Source organism: Podarcis vaucheri, assembly GCF_965113315.1.
Source record: "Podarcis vaucheri genome assembly, chromosome: 9".
Classification (NCBI taxonomy): domain Eukaryota; kingdom Metazoa; phylum Chordata; class Lepidosauria; order Squamata; family Lacertidae; genus Podarcis; species Podarcis vaucheri.
The window spans coordinates 8,138,617-8,161,103 of NC_138767.1; the positions used below are offsets into that span (position 1 = coordinate 8,138,617).

The window sequence follows — 22,487 nt, forward strand, 5'->3', positions numbered from 1 at the left end:
CTCTGCTCTGCTGGGGAACAAGGCGCCCTCCCTGCGCCAGCTGCAGAAACCCTGGGATACTTGTGGGAGGATGGTTCCAGGGGTTTGAGTACACATGCTTTTGAGTATATGCGGAACCCTTGGAACCGACCTCTGTGTAAGATGTGATCATAGTGTATATAGTGTGATTTATTAAAATGTAAATAAATGGGGGTTGACCCAGTTGTACTCACCTACAGTCAAGATTGAGCTAAAAATGATGAACTGACAAGAGTATCACAGCATTATAAATCAGATTGTCAACAAGCTCAGCCTTCTTTTATTGTTTGTTTGTTTATATATTTATTTCAGGATTTATAAATTGTTTGTACGCTCAGAGACTATCTGAGTGCTGTACAAACTGGAATATAAACATAATACAGATCATTAAACAATATTAAACAAATGAATACCTGCAATAATTAAGGACCTACAAAAATTGCTGAATTGGGGGAATAAGATACAAAATATAGGTGTGGATGAAAAGAATTTGGTTTTATTGACCTTTTAGGGGCTGAACTGGATCAGCAAGAGTATTGCATATAAGTTATTAAAGAAAATCTGCCTTGGAGAACATTATGGTTTCTCTTTTAAAAACAATATATCAGTATTTATCCTCCTCCCTGCTATGTTTGACAGAAGCAACACTGAGACTAAGGAGGAGGAAGCTGGCAGCCAAGACTCCCTTGTAGATGGGTTGTAGGTAAGAAGGCAAGCAGCTGAGAATCAAGGCAGAGGTTAGTTGGGTCTTAGTGGACCATCTTCCACTGGCAAACCCTCTCTAGCACATGTCAACATGGCTCCTTGAAAGTGGGCTTCCACTTTGCTTATCTTCAAGGTTGGAGAAGGACAAAAGTGGTTGGACCAGATGCTCAGTATGAGCATCTTTTGAGCCTTTTGCAAGTGTTGCAGACTTGATCCTTTTTCAAGTTGAACTACAGGGTCCTTAGTTCATTGGGCCTGTGGTCTACCGAGTGAGAGCTACATTGCACTGACTTTTTAATATTAGGCAATCCACAAAGGTGAAGAGAAAAGGCAATAAAGAGGGTAGAGAAGGGGATGCATATCACACCAACATGCACTTTTCAAGTCAGTTCAGGCACATTTCATCAGTCAGACGGGGGATCGTTTCTTTACGCAGTTCCATCTCCGTGTTCAGGATCATGAGGAGTAGGTACGGATGGAAGGACCTGTCAATTTCAGTTGCTCACTTTCTCATTTTTCCAATCTTAGATTCAGTTCTCCACATTTCTGCAGCATTTTTCCCTCAAATCATCCTGAATATTCATCAGCATTTTCATGTGAATTTCTCCCAGTAAGCCAATTTATGTATGCAGGTTTAACTGATGTACACAATTTGGAAGCAGTTTATCCTAGCATAATTCATATATTTTGTTGTTATTTTTACCAGTGCATTTCTTTTTATGCAACTTTCCCATTATGTAATGCATTTTTATAAACATTGGTTGGAGAACTGCACTGCAAAATTCAGAGAAGTTCAGATTTCAAAGGATGGCTGTGTTTCTGTTCCCATGTTGTTTCAGAAAGTGTGGATTTGATGGACTCCCCCTTAAATGCAAACTGAATCCAAAATCTCCCCATCCCTAATGAGGAGAAACATACTGAGCAAACTGGCAGAATGATCCATTCTGTAGCAATTCCTGTGATTGGAAACATCCCCAAAGCATTGTTGCGTTTTGCAGAAATTGCCATGGAACAAACGACATATGGGAAATGAGCACTAACTATCCACGCTGGTCGCTTAAGCCCTTGGATAAAAAGGCCTCTGCAGTTTAGGTGGTGTCTTGTGTTATCAGTTTATGGCAGATGTGAAAGTAATCTTGCTGAAATGAGCACAGAAGGACCTGGGGGATACTACTGCTGCACATGAGATGGTGTTGAATGTTGTTAAAAGAGGAACTAATTATTACCACCCTGTATGCTATGCAAATATGCTGATCTGTCATTGGAAGTGATGGGAGACAGTGGTGTATTTAAGCTACCTGCTCAGAGCACACCAAAATCCAGAGGTATGGTGCGAATTCCCAGCCCAGATCTTTGCATTATGAAAAAGAGGAACAACAAAGCCTAATCTTCTGGAAAGAGAAAGGGGAAAAGAAACCCTTTTCAGTGGAAAGGAAACCATCTGTGTCCTCAATTTTGTCACTTGTCTTCCATAGGTTATGATGCTTATTCATTTTCCTTAAGTGGGACACACCTTCTTTTTCCTTTGCTTAAACGCAACTGTACAATAGTTACTCTTTTCAAGTCAACGGTTTTCGCCTATTTCTTACGTTCTTCGAAGAATTGTCATAAATTCTATATGCCTTACATGCTGTGAGTCCTTATTCACTGGCCTGTCTACTTCCATCCCTCCAAAACCTGCCCATTCTTATACAGCTTTAGCTAAAACATTATTTCGTGTGCAATCAGCACAGAACAAATTGATTACCTGTTACTCATTTAGATTCAATGCACCAAAATACACATGGATCTAAGATTACTACAGCCTTCCTATGAAGTGCATCTCTTCATCCGTTTCCCTTAATAGTTTTCCATTTAAAATTGCGTGCACACAGAGAGATGTATCTATTTCCATCCTATGTCTACTTACTATCTGGTAAAACTTTCCTGTCGCTTGTAAATTTGATTACTCATTGATATAACCCAGTGCGCTGTTCCCTATCTTTTGAAATTTATGATGTCTTCCAAATATTCTAGTTATTTTGTTTCACATTTGACTTGTCAGGCAGCCAAACATTCCCTTTCTCTTTCTCTCTCTTCATTAAATCCTACCCTCTAGCCTTCCTACGATGTTTAAAATCTATCTTGTGTCTCAACAAATCATGTTTCCAGTATTGAGGAACCCAAGGCAGATTGTCAACTCTAGCCTTATCAGTACTAACCAGTACTGAAGCATCTTCAGATCGTCTCCAATCAGTTTACAGTACTGTATCAAACTCTTATTCATTATAATCTAAGAAGGATCCTGTTGCCAGTTAGTCAAATTGTCTTTAACATCAATAGAATGCCAGCCATCAAAATAAAGAAGTGAGCAAAGCAGAGGTAGAAGCAGAGACAAGGGCTTGATAAAAAATCTATTTTTGGTGAGGGGAGGGGTGGGCCAAATTAGTGGTGCCACCAAAATTGCTATTTCCCAGCTCAGAAATATGAATCTCACCAACTCATAATGAAAGGTGAGCATTAAATTAGTACAACTCTAGTATAAATGTTTTGTGCATGCCCAACGTGTCCCGCATCTAATTTTAGCCTAAGTTTGGGACACTAGTTAGTGCTAACTTAGAGCTAAGGAGATGCTCCTAAGAGGGAATTTTAAAAACTAGTGTGCAGCTGCAGAATTTGTCTGACCAAATTCTAGGAAACTTCCTAAGTAAAGACTAAGTCAAGGCTTTTAGTCTAGTTTCTACTAGATATCTCTCTAGCCCAGGCATAGGCAAACTCCGGCCCTTCAGATGTTTGAGATGTTTGAGATACAATTCCCATCATCCCTGATGACTTGTCCTGTTAGCTAGGAATGATGGGAATTGTAATCCCAAACTTCTGGAGGGCCAGAGTTTGCCTATGCCTGTTCTAGCCAATCTGGTGCCCTTCAGGGGTGGTGGGAGTCCAGCTCCCATCGCCAGAACCAGGCTTTCCGGTAGTTTGAGATGATGTGAACTGCAGACCAACAATATCTGGAAGTTCCCACATTGTCTGTTCCTGCGGTGGCCTATGTTTTAATGGCCTCTTCAGTACGTAGCATTAAGACACTAGACTACAAAGGTCTTGGTTCTCAGGTGCCTTGATGTTCAATGCAAAGTACAATGCTGAACATGAATGTTCCAAGAATGGAAATCACACCACTGAAGGGGGAGGAAGACCAAATTGTTTCAGTAAGAGCAAAACTAGCATTTGACCCCTTTTAATTTAAGATGGCATCACTATACCCCATAGTATACAGTGACTTTCCCCCTCCCCCTCCCTACCTTTTAGGACTAGGCAATTTAGATTAATTATGCAAATGCCAAAGTTGAACCTCTGCCCTCCCTGTGCCTCCATTCTCCCCTTAATATTAGATACAGTTTGTAAACACATTTTACTGATTAATAATCAAATGCACAAATCTGAATATATGGCCTATCCTTCATTTGGCACTGAGTCCTTGCAGCCTCAGTTCCTTTCCAAGACTCAATATGACTGTTTCAGTAATCCTGCAGAATCTTCGGGGATTAATGCCTGGTCAAGGCTCCAGTCCAGGTACTTTTGCAATGCATATATGATCTATGCAGCCCATTATATTTCTGTGTTTTGGTATTTGAAGATCTATTACTATGCAAGCTAAGTCAAATAGGGTTTTTTAAAAAAACAACAACACGGCCCTAGGCAATAAGAATACTAAATTTAGTTTGGATGAAGATAACAAAATAATTAAACTACTGGGAAAATATAAACAGTATTAACAGGATGCATTAAAAAGAAAAATCAATCCAACAGTCACTCTCGGAGGTTGGCTAATTTTCTGAAAATTCTACATTCATTTATTGACCTTCCCTGGATAGGTACAGGTTGTAAGCCCCAAGATTGAATGCTCGTTTATTTAGTTAGAATAATAATAATAATAATAATAATAATAATAATAATAATAATAATACTGCTCTTCATGAACTACATCCCAGACCAGTTCACAATGTAAGCATGCAGTCCTAAAGCCAGCCAAGGTCAAGCTAAGGGGCTGTTGGATGCAGCAGAAATGCTGCACCGTTGGAGAAGAGGGAGAATTGCCAGCAGAAATGCATTTACATTGCCAGAAGCCCCCTAGTACATTTCTTGGAGGTAAAGGCTATGAATGCCTGCTTCCCACAATGGTTATGTTCCTTCTCCACTGTCGGAGGCGTTATGCCTTTGAATAATACCAGTTGCTGGGAACCACAAGTAAAAAGAACATTATTGCACTCAGAGCCTGTTTGCAGGGTCATCTGGTTGGCCACTGCGAGAACATGGCAGTGGAATAGATGGGCCCTTGGCCAGATCCACCATAGCTTCTCTCATGTCACAGGTGTCCAACCAGCATTGTAGGGGGAAGCAAGGCATTGTGGTGATAACCATGGAACCAGAAAACCCTAAGCCCCTCATTTCCCCAACGAGTTCCCTAAGGAGTCATCAACTGCCATTCAACTGGCATCGTCAATCCCCTCCCATTGACTGCAAGGGGAGAAAGAATGGTGAAGGAAAAGACCAGGAAAAGCCACTCCCACATCCCACCCTGGGGCAGTGAGCTGGCAGGGCTTTGGAAGTGGCAGTAGCTGCCACGGAAGTCCTTCCCCCTCTACAATGGGATGGTCCTACCCATGATACAAATTAAACATAATGAAATGCATGGCATTGCAACTGAAACAAAGCACTCACCAGTGCAGCAGGCAAATCAGTGGTACCATTATAGTTTTAAACACCATTCATTCCTAACCCAGTGCCTGATCTCTTATGTGCAGGGACAGCGAGTGTGGTGCCCTCTGCGTTCTGCTTAGCTCCCATCTGTCCCAGTCAAGCATGGCCAGTGCTCAGGGATGCTGGGACCTGCAGTCCAGCAATATCTGAAAGGCACCATGTTGGCTGCCCCTGCCTTAGTGGAGATTTGATGATTGGTGCTGTGCTGGGCAAGTCAAAGAAAGCATAAAAATGTGGTAGGGACCAGGATTCAAGTGATAGTGCCAAATTAAATACCATGGATAGCATAAATGAAAGAGAGGAAAAAAGCTGACATAATAGGAGGCTGCAGGGCTCCAGGAATTTAGCAGAATTGGCTATTTTTATTTTTTGAAATGAAACTCGGTGCTGGCTATGTTCTGCTGTCACGATAAACAGTGTTTTATTGTGACATGTACTTGCTGAAGCAAACCTTAAGCCTGCATGCACCCCCATCGCCTCCTTCTGTGCAGTCAGGAGGACGACTTTGGAAGCTGTTATTTATTTATTTTAACCAACCACAGCTTCCTGTTTCATCCACGTTAGTTGCGAAACAGTCTTGCGACTGTCGGCCCAACCCCCTCCCTACCCTGGTAATGTCACAGTTATTTAGACACTGCGCTTGGATGCTACTCATAGCATAGATGGAGAAACTCGCTTCACGCATGTGTTCTAGTTTCTCTTGAAGGTCGTCAAAAACAAAATGTTTTCAAATCTCCCTTCTGCCTGTCAGGAACTGCATATTTCTTGGGGGAGATGCGTTTTCCTTTTAGTAAGGTGTCACTGGGCCTAACTGCTAGACTGAAAAGAGTGATCACCTTTGTATCATTTTGCTGACACCTCCTGGACATTTCAAGTGTGCTTTGTAAATTCAGTGTCTACCATTCACTTACTCCCTCAGCACGGACTATCAGCATTCACACCTCAGCTTTAGAAAAACGCCTGGCAACCGTGTTAGGGGAGGTTGTAAATAGCACAGAGAATAAAAATCACTTGCAGTTAAAGTTCTGCAGTGGAAGATATGGCTCCTTTCGCCTGATCCTGCCGGTCTCTTCTTACCTTCCCAGGTATTAGAGAAGGCCACTTCATGCCCCTTATCCCTCACCTACAGAACGTATTCTGCTCCGATACACAGACATATAAGGCTCAGGAAAACCAGTCCACTCCTTATTTAAGTTCAGGATAGAAACCATGTCAATAAAATACTTTTTTAAAAACAACACCACCACCTTTTTAGTACAAGGTTAGCAACCTTGAGATCATTATGCCACAAGTGGTCTAGAAACCGTTCACATATGGCATTCCTAAATAGTAGGAAAGCCTGGCTCCTGCCTGCCTCTTCAATGTTATGCTGGTTTAACTTTGTTAAACAGACCAAACCCAAGGCATGAAGGGATTGCATAAAGTGCAGCATTCTTCAACCTTGCACCCCCTGATGCTGTTGGACTACAACTGCCATCATTCACAGGTGGTTGGGATCAATGGGATTTGTAGTCCAACAACATTTAGGGACCCAGGATGCTGGGGAATCCTGCTACAGTATTCGCCAGAGTGACACCATCTCCTGTGGCCTGAACAGTTGACAGCTGCTGTTCTGGGATGTTTTCTTGGCCAGCCACACAGAACCAGCCTTTAATTCAGCAGCTGGTTCATCCCCAAACAGTTTTAGGCAAGGCCCAAGATCTCACCCAGTCTGCAACCTGTACTGTTGTTTGGCTTTACCTGTGCTGAGGGAGCAAGCGAGAGGGATAACAAATCAGGGTTCCTCGTCGCCGAAGAGTACATGGCTACTTTGTCGAGCCTAGCTCTTTCAGCATACATCCCCCTCTCCCTCTCACATCCCCAGCCCCAGCCCCACTTCTCCCCCTCACCCCCTACTCTGCAATAGGGCACAATATTTCTCTTGCTCTCTCTCTCACTCTCTCTTTTCTGTATCTCTTGGAAATCAGACTGGAGTTCAAAGCACTTTCACTACCTTTTATGAGGTAGAGTGTGATGTCATAGATGGGGGCAGGGCTAGTCAACTTTCTACCCACCTACCCACCTGTGCTGAGGGAGCTACGCTTGCAAACGGAGGCGGTGACTCTTCCATGGTGAGTAACCTCGTTTCTAATCTCTATTCTTTTCCATGTGAGCTTAAGTGGTTTTGATTGTGGGAGACTCTGCCCCTTTAAGCGGGATTGGTACAGTCACGTCACTTTCTGTGCTCAACAGGAACAGGAAGGAAGCTTTAGCCTGCTCATTTCCCAGTGTTCCCAACCTAAAAACTGCAAGAGGAAATAATGCAAAACTTAGCTAAGGGTGGCAGGATCTGTCAATTTTGGTTTTCTCTGTTTCTCATTTTCCCCATCTTAAATTGAGTTCTCCATATTTCTGCAGCAATTTGAGTTATTTTTTAAAAAATGCTCATGAGAATTCTTCAGCATTTCAGTGCAAATTTCTCCTGAAAAAATGCATATTTGTATGCAGTTTTGACTGCAGTACACATTTCTGCTAGCAATTTCCCTTAATTGAATGCACTTTTCCATGTTATGTTCACTAATACTGTCATTCTTATGCACACTTTCCCTTAATATACACATTGTTTGGTTATAGAACTGTGTAAGTGCAGATTTTGAAGAACAGTTGCATTTCGGTTTGTATGACGTGTGAATTTCATAAATTCCGGAACTGAATTGAATTCTTCTCCCATCTCTCATCTTGGCTATGGAAAAGCAAAGATTCTTTGCAAGTTTAATTCTTTGCCTTTCTGTGGGAGAGCACCAGAATTCTGTGCACTCATTTTTGCTATTATTCACAGCCAGTGGCTGATGTACTGCTTATATCTGTTTGGTTGCTCTATGGCTAGATCCAGAAAGCAGCTTGCCCCAGAAACTATATGAAGAGATGAGAAATTGTGAGGGACAGGAACAGATACATTGAGCATACCTTTGCTGCCACAGCTGACCAGCTGACTGTACCTGATTGCAAACCACTTCTAGACATATAGTTGCCAGCAAATTTTACTAAAGCAAAAATTTGGCACAGGTGTGGAGGGTGCTGCTTTAGCAGTTTTTAACAGATGTTTTGCTAAGGCCTGAAATGTGTCATGGGTCTGATTGGGTCTGTCATCCTTAGGCCACAGGCAAGTTTCAGCTAAAGATTCTTGCTCAGCCAAAACATTGGAAGAATTTTGACGGAAGCAAAACATTTCAATAAGAGCTGCAAACTTTCCCTATTTGTGTGTGTGTGTGCATCTGCAGATTCCTAGTATCCATGGTGATGACAGTGGACTGGGGTGGGCAAGGGGGTGAGACAACACCGCAGTCAATGAATTGGACTGCGCCACCTCTGCCAGCTCATTTGGGTTGGCAGCAAGATGCGTAAAGCTGGCATTTGGTCGGTGTGCTGTGCACTGATTGAGAACCTTTGACATGACATTTGAAACCCAACATATCCTGAAGCACCTTGTTCGATTTGTAGTGGCACGCTCCTGTTGAAATTTATAGTTAATCACAATGTTCAAATGTGTTTTTATTAATAGGTATGATTAATTACCACAATTATGATGAAGATAACCAAAGATGTATTTACCTTTCCAGGAAATAATGTATTTCTGTTGCATTTAGACTGGACATGTAAGGACATTGTGTGACCCCTTCACAGGGGTGCCGACCTCACACAATTCTTGCATGTGCTGAAATGTCCCTCCCATACCATTTCACAGAAGGCAGCTATGTCAGGCAACTGAGGGGTAAGATGCTCCCATACTGAGTCAAGCTGTTGACCCATCTGGCTCTGTATTGTCTACAGGCAGCAACTCTCCAGATATCAGACAGGAGTCTCTGTGAGGGGACCATGGGTCTCCTGGCAACTCTCAGCACCCTTAAAAGACTGCAGTTCCCAAAATTCTTTGGGGGAACCATAACTGCTTACAGTGGCACTATGCTGCTTTAAATATATGGTTCAGCTTGGATAAGATTGGATAAGACACCCACCCATCCCTAAATCTCCATAAATATTCATTTATTTAGAAGCATTTACACCCCACACACTAGGCAGGATTCTGGAGGTGGCTTAAAATATATGTGGAAAACAGTAACATAGACAGTGATACAATAGACCCTGCAGCGGGCAAAGGGATAGAGTTCTCCAGTGTTCCAGCAAACGCCATTCTGTAGCCAAATCTCCTGGTCTAGAGCTGACTGCTGAAGCAGCTAGATGTTATTCACAGACAGGCCAGTCTTCCTGAGTGAGTGGCTCCTGCTGATGACTCTCACAGCCCCAGCCCTGGTAACAGTCATAGGAGATGCTGGGGGAGCAAAGAGGTTGCAAACCTCCTCCCAGTTCTCCACATTTCGAACATAGATATGGGTCTCGTTGAAGCCCAATCTTGAAACACCATCACATCTTCCTAGCAGCGTAGCCAATGTGGCGTCTTCCTAGAGTCCCCATCATATCTGATGATTGGCCATACTGGCTGGGGCTGATGAGAGTTGGGAGTCCAACATCTGGGCGCCACTGTGTTGGCTACGCTTTACAGGATCGCTGTACTTCTGATGACCGACTCCTAAATATATGATTCCACTGGAAAGACCTGGTGTGTGAGAGGGATGAAATGTGGTTTGCATATGAACAGCAGTGGGTCATTGCAAAATCAGCCTTCCAGCTTCCTATATTGAGAAAAAACAGCTGTTCCATCTCTAGAAGTTAGCTCAATATTTGGTCACTTTGGGGGATCAATGGGGCTGAAAATGAAAATCAGGGATGGGATGTCCTTAAAAGAAAAGAATAAAAATCCAGAATCAATACATTATAAAGGTAATTGTGGTTTTGATATATAACTGGTTTGGATCAGTGAGTCTAAGCCTCCATCCTGCACTCTGTTAAGGCTGCCATTGTGGTTCTGGTTATCTAACCTTTTCAGCTTTTTGCTGCAGGCAAAAATCTTATTTCAAAATCTTGTTTTTGAACAACATGTGGTTTTTCTTCTTCTTTACGGGTCCTCCAGCTGCCACTTGACTCTTCTTTTTAACCCTCAGCATTTGAATAAAGAGAAGGGAGAAGAGATTTCTCTCTCTCCTTCTCTCCCCCCCCCTTCTATACTCTTGTTCTGCCTCTTGGGTACCTATTAAAGCTGTCAAGATGTCAAAGCTCATGTGTGGAAAAGCCAGGAGATGTGTCATGTGAGAATGTCTGCCTGCAGGGTCTGTAAAGTCCCCCCCCCCCCGGTTATTTAATTCTTCGTTGCCAGCTCTGCTTGGGGTCCAGTCTTAGGTTATCTGGGGAGGTGCTAAACAGCAGCTGTGCCTATTCTTTGTATCGAAGCAGAAGGAGGTCAGTCCATCGTCATGGGCTTTTTACTGTCATGACTGATGAAAGATTAAGAAAATTAGAAGAAGCAATGAAAAGAGTCACATGAGACTGCTATCCATTGAGTACCATCCTGCAGGCACCAGTCCTAACTAGGTTATCACCCTTTTATTCTACTTTTATATTCCTATAGCAGGAATGGTCAAATCTTTTAATTCTGGTTTCGCTTAGTACCCCTTTTTCAGTTCCAAGTTCAGTTCTCCACTAAAATCAGCATTTTAGTCTAAATGTCTCCTAACACACATACTTTGGTGCATAGTCTTCCCTAACAGGTACATTTTTGCAAATCCATTTTCCCCAGTATAATATATTAATATCATGTAGTGTAATCATAGTATAATCATAGTATAATACACACTGTGATGTATGTTATTTTCACACTTTATCCATGTTTGTGCATTTTTGTACACACGGCATGGCATTGCAAAATTCAGAGATGTTCAAATTTCAAAGGATGGGTGTGTTTCAGTTTGCATGTTGTTGCATGTTGTTTCTGAAAGTGCAAGTGAAATAGATCAGCCTTTAAATGTGAACTGAGTCTAACTTCTCTGCCCTCTCTAATGGTCAGACACTTATACTTCTCTAATGAGCTGTCTCAGTACAAAAAGCCAAGAAAACTGTCATTGACGGCACTGCTTCCAGAGAGCTTCCGATGGCTATTAGTGACCATGGATACCAGATATTACCCATAGCCATTAATTTGATCATTAGTTTTTCTAGAAAGTGGATTGTATTCCGGGGGGGGACCTTCGGGGGGGGGGACCTTCTGAAAGGCAAATTTTAAAACCCAGCCAGATGGGCAGGGTATAAATAATAAAATTATTATTATTATAGATTATAGAAGTGGCAGATTCACAAGTGTTTGGTTAGCAAAAAGGAAGAACCTCTGGGTTCTCAGGGGTTCATAATAACCTACAAAGTAGGGCTACTTACACTTTCTCCTATTTAAGATGGATTAGACCAGGTGTGGCTAACCTTAACTCTCCAGTTGCTGCTGCATGGCAGCTCCCATTAGTCCCAGCCTGTATGGTCATTAGTCAACGATGACAGGAACTGGCCACTGTTTAGCCACCCAGCTGGAGATAGCCTGTAGTTGCCCCTTCTCTCCAGTTTTGCTTCTACCTGATGTATTCTCAGAAACATTTAGGATTCCAGTGCAGCCTGAAGCTTTCGAAGGGTGAGCTAGCCTGGGGTATGTGTTTAAGCAATTGTACTGTTTGTTTGTTTGTTTGTTTGTTTGTTTGTTTGTTTGTTTATGAGGTTTCTCGTCTGCCCTTCACCATAAAGTCCCAGGGAGGTTTACAACAGTACAGTATAAAATTATAAAAGCAGATAAAACCTTTACACATACAAATCAAGTAAAACCATCCAGAATGGAACAGAACAGAAAATCAACAAAAGAGCTGTGGACTCATAAAATATGTTAACGGTCAAAGGCCAGGGTAAAACATATGGTAGGGACTATACAATGAAGGTGCCAGATACTCTATGGGTAGGGGATTCCACAACATAGGGGCTGCTACAAGGAAAGTCCTCTCCTGGGCTGCTATTCCTCACACGTCTGAGGCTAGTGGAACTGCCAAGAGAGTACTTTCTGCAGATTCTGACACCCAAAGTCAGTGGGGATGGAGACAGTCTTTCATATAGGCTGCCTAAGTCATATAGGGCTTTCAACACCAACAGGAGGACCTTGGAATGCAGGGGCTGAGTGCACATAGACCTGACAATAATCCACCAAATGTTTGCTCTGTTGGACTATATTTATACCATTGGGGACCACTCTGAGCAAAGATTTTGGGTACCACAGCTTATGGAACCCAATGATAGAACCAGCTGGCATTGAGTGGATCAAATGATAACAAACTGGTTTTTTTGTGGGGGAGTGGGTGGGATGTACACTTAGACTTCAATATGTCTGGTAACAAGTCAGTAGTTGAAACTCATCCCCAGTCTACTTATTTTGTTGATCTCGTTTAATGTATAGTACAAGCACCATAAATACATTGAGCTGAACAGTTTGTTCCAAAGAGGTGCTTTGAACTACTTAATCCCTACTCCAAGCATCTTGGTTTCCAGAAGCAAAAGTTACATTGCAACATATTTCGATATGTCAAAGTGGGAAGTGCAGCTGTTGCCTTACATTAGAATACATTGTTGTGTGTTTCTGCCACTTTTCATAACAAAAGAATGTTGATTGGAGGAACTAATGGAAAAAGTGAAAATACTGGGAACCTTGGGAGGAAATGATCATGTCATCTTGGGTTTCATGATACAAAGGCAAGGGAAGGCTGAGTGTAGTCAAGCATGCCCTCTGGGCTTTAAGAAGGCTAGTATCAAAAAGCTGAAGGAACTACTGGATGAGGTCCCATGGTCGAAAATACTAAAAGAGGAGTCTAAGATGGATGGGAGCTTCTTAAAGATGAAATATTGCAAGCACAGATGCAGACAATTCCAATGAGAAAGAAAAGTGGGAGGCATCAAAGGAAACCACTGTGGCTGCATAAGAAGCTTACAGATGATTTGAGATTTAAGAAATATAAGAAATGAAAGAAAGGAGAAATATAAAAAGAGTATATACAAGTAGTCAACAGTTGTGGGGTGAATATGAGCAGGCTAAAGCTCAGAATGAGCCCAGACTTGCAAGAGAGGCTTTAAAAAGTGCTCACGGATGGTTCTTCATCCTGGAAAAAAAGTGATAAGTGGGACACCATTGGTGTTGTCCTGTGCCCATTGTTGTGTCCAGTTTTAAGCATCACAATATAAGAAGGACATTGAAGCGGGCAATCCAAACAATCAAGGGTCTGGAAGCCAAGCCCTACGAGGAATAGTTGAGGGAGTTGGGTATGTTTAGCCTGGAATAGCAGAGATTGAGAGAAGATATGAGCACCATCTTCAAATATCTCAATGGATATCACATGGAAGATGGAGCAAGCTTGTTTTCTCCTGCTCTGGAAGGTAGGACTTGAACCAACGACTTCATGTTACAAGAAAGGAGATTCTGACCAAACATCAGAAAGAACTTTCTGATGGTAAGAACTGTTTGTGACAGTGGAACAGACTCCCTTGGGAGATGGTGGACTCGCCTTCCTTGGAGGTTTTTAAGCAAAGGTTGGATGCCTACCTGCCATGTATGATTCAGCTGAGATTCCTGCATTGCAGGGGTTTGGAGATCCCACCCAACTCTGCAATTCTATGATTCTGTGAGTAAATCCATACATCTCCATACAAAGTGAGAGTAACCACAGAATCCCTTATGCTTCCTCCTTTCCAGAATCCTTCATTTCAGTGCTTCAGTTTGAGTAGATTGCATTATGCACAACGGCTATGATTAGACATGGATTTAGAATTTCCTTTCCTCTTACTTCTACTTGGAATGAAGGAGTCTCTAGATGTTTGATCTTCGGAAGATCTGGCCATTGTGCAGTGTGCTCTCTTGTCAGGATGATAAGATGCAGTAATGAAACTTGCAGGGAACTCATCTTGTAAACATCCCCTTTTAAAAGCATTTTCTTGTACCAGCTCCAAATTTCCTCTGCTGAGGCTTGAACCCATCGCTCTTGACATTTCCATCATAGGCTTTGGCCAGTCATCAATCACTTTAAAACAACATTTTAAAAGTGCACATTACATTCTCCCTTTGTTAGTCTGTAGACGTCATCAGGAGCAGGAATTGTAAATGCCTTGGGCTTCATATTCCTTCATCTCTTCTAAAATGCAACTTCTGCAGCTCCCCCCCCCCATGGTAAAGCATACACTATGATAAATGTGTATCTCCTTGCTTTGGGCACAGGTTTTATGGAATATTTTTTGTGGCAGATTTTGGGGAGTGGGTGGCACTGTGATCTAAACCACAGAGCCTCTTGGCTTGCTGATCGGAAGGTCGGCGGTTCGAATCTGTGCAATGGAGTGAACTCCTGTTGTTCTGTCCAAGCTCCTGCCAACCTAGCAGTTCGAAAGCATGCTAGTGTAAGCAGATAAAGAGCTATCACTGTGGTGGGAAGGTAAAAGGTGCTTCCATGCGCTCTGGCACTCGTCACGGTGTCGCATTGCGCTAGAAGCAGTTTAGTCATGCTGGCCACATGACCCAGAAAGCTGTCTGTGGACAAATGCTGGCTTCCTTGGCCTGAAAGGCAAGATGAGCGTCGCAACCCCATAGTCGCCTTTGATTGGACTTAACCGTCCAGGGGTCCTTTACCTTTTGTGGAATTTCTGTATCAGATGAGATGGAAATACAGGGGAGCAGTTTTTGCTGTTTTGACAAAGAGAAAATGTCACTCACTTCCTCGATCCCTGAAAACGAGTCACAAGCTAGGGAAAGGAATTTTTAAGTTATGTTTCTCATGTAGTTAACACTCCCTAAAATAATATTGCTTTCCTTCTTTCACACTTGCAGCTTTCTTGCTGGCTTTCAAGAGCAGGAGCTCTTTTATTTTTGACAACTGGCCATCTTCTGGAATCCTTCCCGCTGAATACAAAGCAAAGGGACCAACAATTGTCAGGATCCTTTCCCCTTGCAGAGTTTGTGACAGATGCAGGGAGGAAAAGGCAGGATTTAAGTGTTTCTACCAGGCTGGAAGGCGGCCAGTCATAGCAGGAATACTTGCCATAGGAATAGTTGGGCCGCATTGCTGCATCTTTGCTAACATTGCACATTTCCTCTCAAAGGGTGTTTGCTCTTACTGCAGCATATTCAGGGAATAAAAGCTGACCTGGGATATAGGCCAGTTACATATTAGTGACATTATAAGCTTGCCAGTTACACCTGGAGTCTGATTACTACAAATGGATGACTTCTAATGCACATGTATCCATTTTTTATTTTTAACCCAGAATGGTGGCACATTCCATCTCTATGCCCTTTGGCGCAACAAAACCGCAGAATGCAGCACCCCGGAAGGACACAGGAAGACTCATCAGCCTGTGTCACAGACAGCTGATGAAAACTGGTTGAGCTTCATGGAGATCCATGTGACTGATGGGGGTGGGTGGTATATCAATAAATTGCCTAGAAGCGATGTGAAGTTCAGATTGCGATAGCAGTTTCAGAATGGCAATATATCGCCAGAGGCAGCTTTAAAACAGAGCATTCATGCCCAGCCACTGGGAAGGGAAATTGCAGGAAAGGACATGCCGGAGCGTTCACTGGGAACTGGTGTAAGGGGCTATTGCTGCTCCTGCCCACTCCCTCCCTCGCTGGGAAGGACGTGACAGAGCGATAGCTGAGTGTGCCAGGGCAGATTGTTACCATAAAGCACCAATGCTGCAGCAAGCAAAGGCTCCAGCAGCTCAGTCAGCTGCTTATGGCTGGAAAGCCAGACAGGATGTTTGTGACTGTTGCCATGGAAACAAAGGGGCAGTCCATTCTGTACTGAGCACCGGATGTTAGCTCAGTGTGTGTGTCATATAACCTGTACTGGAAGTACATGGGAGGAGTTTCTTCTTGCTGTTGTCGAGTGCAGACATGTTTCTCTGTGCTGATATGAAAGACAGAAATAAAAGATGTAAATAGTTTTCTGTCTGCTTCTTTCCCCTCCTGGGGGACACCAAAGGGGAGAGAGGATGAACGGTGTGTTCCTCTCACATATCTGAGATGAATCGCCGGGACCTCGCCTGCTTATCAGCAGAGTGGAGACGCGGGGAGGTCGACAGGAATAATCTGCCGGTGCCTACGCTGTGGCACATTCCTCTGACCCAGGCAGAATTCCAACAGTGGCAGCCTTCGGATGGTTGCTGTCCATCGGACATCTGGATGAGAGGTTGGTGAATTGTCCTCCTCTGCTCCATGGAAGCCTGATTTGAGAGGCTGATTCTCTGCAGCCAGAAGCTGACCAGAAGAAGCTGACAGCCAAGCCGATACTCAAGGTATGAGACTTTTAAGGGCTTAAAAGTGTGAATGCAGAATGATTCATTCTCTGCTTCACGGAAAGCAAGTGTGGGAAAGCAGCTCCAACTTAGAAGAGGACTGCATACCAGGCATTCTTGTGGTTTCCTGTCCGAGGAAAGGAATGCGCTGTTGCTAGGCAACGCCCTTCAGAAGGCTGTGCCTCAGAGAGGAGAAATGGAAAGTTACTCGAGAGGGCTGGAAAGTCAGACTATGCTTCAGAGAAACGAAAGCAAAGTTTTGTTATGACTAGGTCCTCACGAACTGCTGGAAGGGACTTTCCAACGCAGCCAGTGTCAGAGTTGCCAGGTGTCAAGAGAGTAAACAAGCCAGCTATTGGATTTTAGAGGCTTGTGTTTTGAGAGTCGAGGCAAGGACTCAAAATGGATGCCAAGAAGGGGGGAGGTTTGCCTTCTCCACCCCTCCTGACCAATGACAATTATTCATCTTGGTCTGTAAAGATGAAGGCCCTGCTGCAGAATCAGAGACTGTTTGAGGTGATTGAGAATCCCATCCCAGCAGCACCAACGCGTGCTTGGGAGTCACAGAATGTGAAGGCTAGGACTGCTATAATTCTGTGTCTCAGATGAGCAGCTTGTGCATATACAGCATTTGGAATTTGCGCAAGAGGTTTGGAACGCGCTGCGTACAACGCATCAGAGAGATGCTGGTTCTTCAGCGTTGCTGTATTTTGAGAAGTTGACAAATCTGAGATTAGCGCCTGATGGAGATGTTCAAGCGCACCTGACAGAGATGAAGTATCTGCGTCAACAAATGGTGGAACGCAATTTCCGTCTACAGGAGGAAGTGTTTTGCTTCATGATGATAAACAGCCTTAATCGCACCTACAAGGTTGTTGCCAGTCAGCTTGGTTCCCTACCTGCCGCGCAGCTAACCGCGGAAAGAGTGTCTGCCGTCGTCCTGAACGAACACGACAGACTTGCTGCACTGGAAGTGAAAGACAGAGGGAGGCAAGAACAGAGTTCAAATCTTCCCACTGCTGGTGATGCTGTAGCATTGAGTGCCGTCCGATGCTACAATTGTGGACAGACTGGGCATCTACAGCGAAACTGTAAGAAGCCGCGCCAGTCAAAAGGAGCCAAGAACAGCTCGACGAAGCCTGAGGCATCAAGCAAAAGCCGTACCAACTGCCAGGTGAAACCTGCAAAGGCTATGATGGCGAAAGGAACCACGCCAGATGTTGGGAACGCATTCATAATCGATACCGGCACCACGAAGCATCTCTGCCCACACAGAGAACTGTTTTCGACGTTGAAGAAGCAAAGCTTCACTGTGAAACAAGCCAACGGTCAAGAACTGGAAGCGACCGGAATTGGAACTGTGTATCTTGAGAGTCTGAACTTGACTATAAGCGATGTTTACCTGGTTCCAGAACTGAGATTTAATTTGCTGAGTGTGTCGCAGATTGCAAAGAAGGGACTGAAACTGACCTATGATGCTAAAAGATGCAAGATCTACAAAGATGGAGAACTGTTTCTTACTGCCAAAGAGAAAGATGGACTGTATTTGTTGACTTTTGATCAAAGTGATTACATGAAATGTAATACTTCTGATTCTAACGAAATATCTCTTGCAGGTGTGACCAGTGTGAACACCAAGAAGGTGGCTACGAAGGTCCACAGAGCTTTTCAGCGGGTGTATGCTGATGTGATTGGTCCTTTAGAACCATCTAGAGGCGGTGCAAAATATTACCTTGTGTGTGTTGATTGTTACACTAATTATTCTTGGGTTTATATGATAAAGAAACCGCAGGAAACTTTAGAAAAGTTTCAGGAGTTTTGTGACAAGGTTAAAAGTATGCATGATGCTAACATTGATTGTCTTTTCACAGATGACAAGCCAGTTTTTCTTTTACAGGATTTCCAGAGGTTCCTGGATGAGAAAGGGATAAGACACAAACTTGCTACTTCCGAAGAAGCATGGAAGAAATGTGTCTGTGTTAGGGTGAACAAAGAATTGCAAAAGGGGATGAATGCGCAATTGCTGAGTTCACATTTGCCACATGATTATTGGGCCGAATCTCTAGCGTCCTATCTTCATGTGTGGTTGAGAAAAGTCTCAACAGAGTTGGGATGTTCTCCTTTTGAGAAGCTGTTTAATAGAAAACCTTCTGTTGCCTATTTTAAAGTTTTCGGGTCTCATGTGAGAACAGAAGCTCCAAGTGGGGTAAAGAATGCCAGAGGCATCTTTGTAGGTTATGAAAAAGGTCTCTACAGAGTAATTTTGTCTGAATCTGGTCAGGTGATTCTCACAAAATTTCTAGAGAGTGCTCCCGAACAGGAAAGAGTGATTGTTCAAACTTTTTCCACAGATGATTCTGATGATGATGATGATGAGTTTGACCTTATTGAGTTCAGTGGTACTGATGATGATGACACTGATAGCTCAGACAGCTCAGTTGTCACAGTCATTGAGAGGAAATCTCAAATAATGACTAGACCCTCAGAAGAGGAAGATAAACCACTGATTAAGCTTAATACTGGTTCTCCAGAGTGTTCAGAGGCTGAACCAGAAAGCAGAGAAGAGCAGCAGCTCTTACGTAGGTCTGAGAGAGCAACGAAGGGTGTACCACCCAAGAGGTATTCAGAGGAGTTTGCTAACCTTGCATATGTTGCTGTTGTAAACGATCAAGGACAGATTGAAGCTGTGTCTGAGTCAGAGACAAAGGCACAACAGAGAGTTGTTAACCAAGGAAATGCGAAGTCACACAACCAGAGAGGTACATTGGTAAAACCAGTGGCGGGTAGTTCCAAGGGTGGAACTGAAACAACAGGGGAATGTTATAAGTATAACAACTGTTTGTTTTCTTCTCTGGATGACGCTTTGCTCGCAGCACGCATTGATACTTTAGGGGGAGTATGTTACCATAAAGCACCAATGCTGCAGCAAGCAAAGGCTCCAGCAGCTCAGTCAGCTGCTTATGGCTGGAAAGCCAGACAGGATGTTTGTGACTGTTGCCATGGAAACAAAGGGGCAGTCCATTCTGTACTGAGCACCGGATGTTAGCTCAGTGTGTGTGTCATATAACCTGTACTGGAAGTACATGGGAGGAGTTTCTTCTTGCTGTTGTCGAGTGCAGACATGTTTCTCTGTGCTGATATGAAAGACAGAAATAAAAGATGTAAATAGTTTTCTGTCTGCTTCTTTCCCCTCCTGGGGGACACCAAAGGGGAGAGAGGATGAACGGTGTGTTCCTCTCACATATCTGAGATGAATCGCCGGGACCTCGCCTGCTTATCAGCAGAGTGGAGACGCGGGGAGGTCGACAGGAATAATCTGCCGGTGCCTACGCTGTGGCACATTCCTCTGACCCAGGCAGAATTCCAACACAGATAGCTCGGCAAGGAGATCACTCTTCCTTCCTACTCCCTCCCTCCACAGCCCAGGGCCTTGACATCATGATACTGTATATCGGTATATTGTGATGGTTGGCTTGTGATATATTGTGATATCGCCCAGTCCTCGTGACTGATGGGATTGCCACAGTACAGCATGTCTTCTCCCTGTTCAGATGCTACAGACCAGCTTGTTCTGAGTCTGGTGGCATCAGAAGCGATCTGGTGGCATATATTCTGAATCTATTTCTATCTATTCTCTATCTATCTATCTATCTATCTATCTATCTATCTATCTATCATCTATCTATCACCATCTATATCTATCTATCTATCTATCTATCTATCTATCTATCTATCTAAGAGCCAGTGTGGTGTAGTGGTTAAGAGCGGTAGTCTCGTAATCTGGGGAACCAGGTTCGATTCCCCGCTCCTCCACATGCAGCTGCTGGGTGACCTTGGGCCAGTCACACTTCTCTGAAGACTCTCAGCCCCACTCACCTCACAGAGTGTTTGTTGTGGGGGAGGAAGGGAAAGGAGAATGTTAGCCGCTTTGAGACTCCTTAAAGGGAGTGAAAGGCGGGATATCAAATCCAAACTCTTCTTCTTCTTCTTCTTCTATCTATCTATCATCTATCTATCACCATCTATATCTATCTATCTATCTATCTATCTATCTATCTATCATCTATCTATCACCATCTATATCTATCTATCTATCTATCTATCTATTAAGTTTCCATTTTGTACTATTAAAATACATTCATATTTTTCGCATTGTTTGTTCAAATATCCTGTTGACATCCCTCCCATCTCATGGTTACCTTAATACTTTTTTATATTGTAGCATTATATACTTCTTCCTTTTTACATTTATGTCCTTTCCATTGTCAAAAAAATTAACCAATATGTATCAAGATCTGAATCTGAAATTTAGCATAGTATGAAAGTGTGTGTGTGTGTGTGTGTGAGAGAGAGAGAGAGCGCTTTGTGAAAATTCCAGAATGTTGAAGCAAATGGGTTGTGTTGAGGGGCCGCTCCAGTTTCATGCTGCACTAACAGGACTCAAGGTCAATCTACAAATGCACCTGAATTAGATGATAAAACATTAAGGTAGTAGAATGGACTGCACCTTTTCACATACAGTCCCCACTGACAAACTCCCTTCAGAAAGAATATTAGCAATCGGGGAGAAAGCTCTGGTGGTTTTCTAGCTACAGGGATTTACTTATTTTTTAAGACAGGAGAGCTGCCTGTGTAGACCTAGCTTTTGAGCAACCTCGGGAATGCTGCATAATTGCCTTGTTTCTCCTGTTCAAATGAGCCACAGTTCAGGTGAAATCCTCCTGCCAGGTGGAGCAAATTCTTGCAAGGTTGCCGTGATAGATCTGGTAAAAACACAAGCAGTTTGGGTTGAGAGCTTTCTGGTAGAATATTTGGGATTTTGGGATTATGGGACCAGATCTGTCTGCTTTGTGCTGGATTCTGTAGCCTTGTTGGGAGCCACCCAGAGTGGTGGGGTATAAATAAATAAATTATTATTATTATTATTATTATTATTATTATTATTATTATTATTATTATTATTATGTCTATTTCACCAAGCAGGGCAGGCTCCAGGTTTCATGGGTGTGTGCGTCTTGGGCCAGCTGTCAAAATCCCTTGTGCTGGCTGTTGGGCATTCTGCATGCAAGAAGTCCCAGAAGATATGCAAAAGCCTTTCTTGTAGATCTGTTGTTGAGAGGGATCCATAAACATTGCCTATATCATGCAGGAAATAAGGCTAGAAGGGCAGCTAAGCATTGCCTCCAAAGTGCTTGTGTGACTCCAGAGGAAAAGGCAAAAGGAGTGTAAGCAGGCAGGGGGCAGGCTCTCCTTATTCCTGTGTTTCAGAGTGAGAGAGATATGCTCAGCTGCAGGCAGTTTCCCCCCTGCTCTTCTTTTGCACATCTGCTGTGTGAGGAGTGGGGGCTGCCAGGCTGCAACGCTAGCAGGGTGGAAACTGCTCTGCAGCAGTAGGAAAACAAGGAAGCTAGTGCCTGTTGCTGCTGTGCAAATCACCCAGAAGAAGCCTGCACACCCGATGCACCCTCCTCCACAAGCTGCTAGTGGGGTCAACTGTAACCAGTGAGGGACCCCTGGGTGTTAGCAGACCTTGCAGCTTGGGTGAATTAGATTGGACTAGTCACTTACAGTTTCTGGAGTTTAAAGGTTTTATTCATGCAGGAACTATTTACAAGATAAATGAAGATGTGTGAGAGAGAAAATAATAAATATTATCTCAACAAGTTGTAAGAGAACAATCAACAAAAGGGCTCAGCTTTAAGTGAGGTAGTTAATTTAGATACAGAGGCTAGAAGCCAGTGGTGGCTAGATTATTAGATAAAACAGTGCAATATTCTCTTCTAAAACTCAAG

The 22,487-nt window shown here is 43.3% G+C and overlaps 1 protein-coding gene across 4 annotated transcripts in view; it reads left to right on the plus strand.

The window, feature by feature from the left end:
• CTNNA2 (catenin alpha 2) overlaps positions 1–22,487 on the plus strand; it is a 417,182-nt gene that overhangs the window by 386,042 nt on the left and 8,653 nt on the right. For 2 of the 4 annotated variants that reach the window (XM_082236383.1, XM_082236386.1), the window contains one exon: positions 7,431–7,574. The exons of 1 other annotated variant lie outside the window; for it this stretch is intronic. In XM_082236383.1, the coding sequence (XP_082092509.1) occupies positions 7,431–7,574 (144 nt within the window). Of the gene's footprint in view, positions 1–7,430; positions 7,575–15,663; positions 15,886–22,487 lie in introns of those variants that run through there. One more of the 4 variants, XM_082236384.1, reaches the window with a different exon arrangement.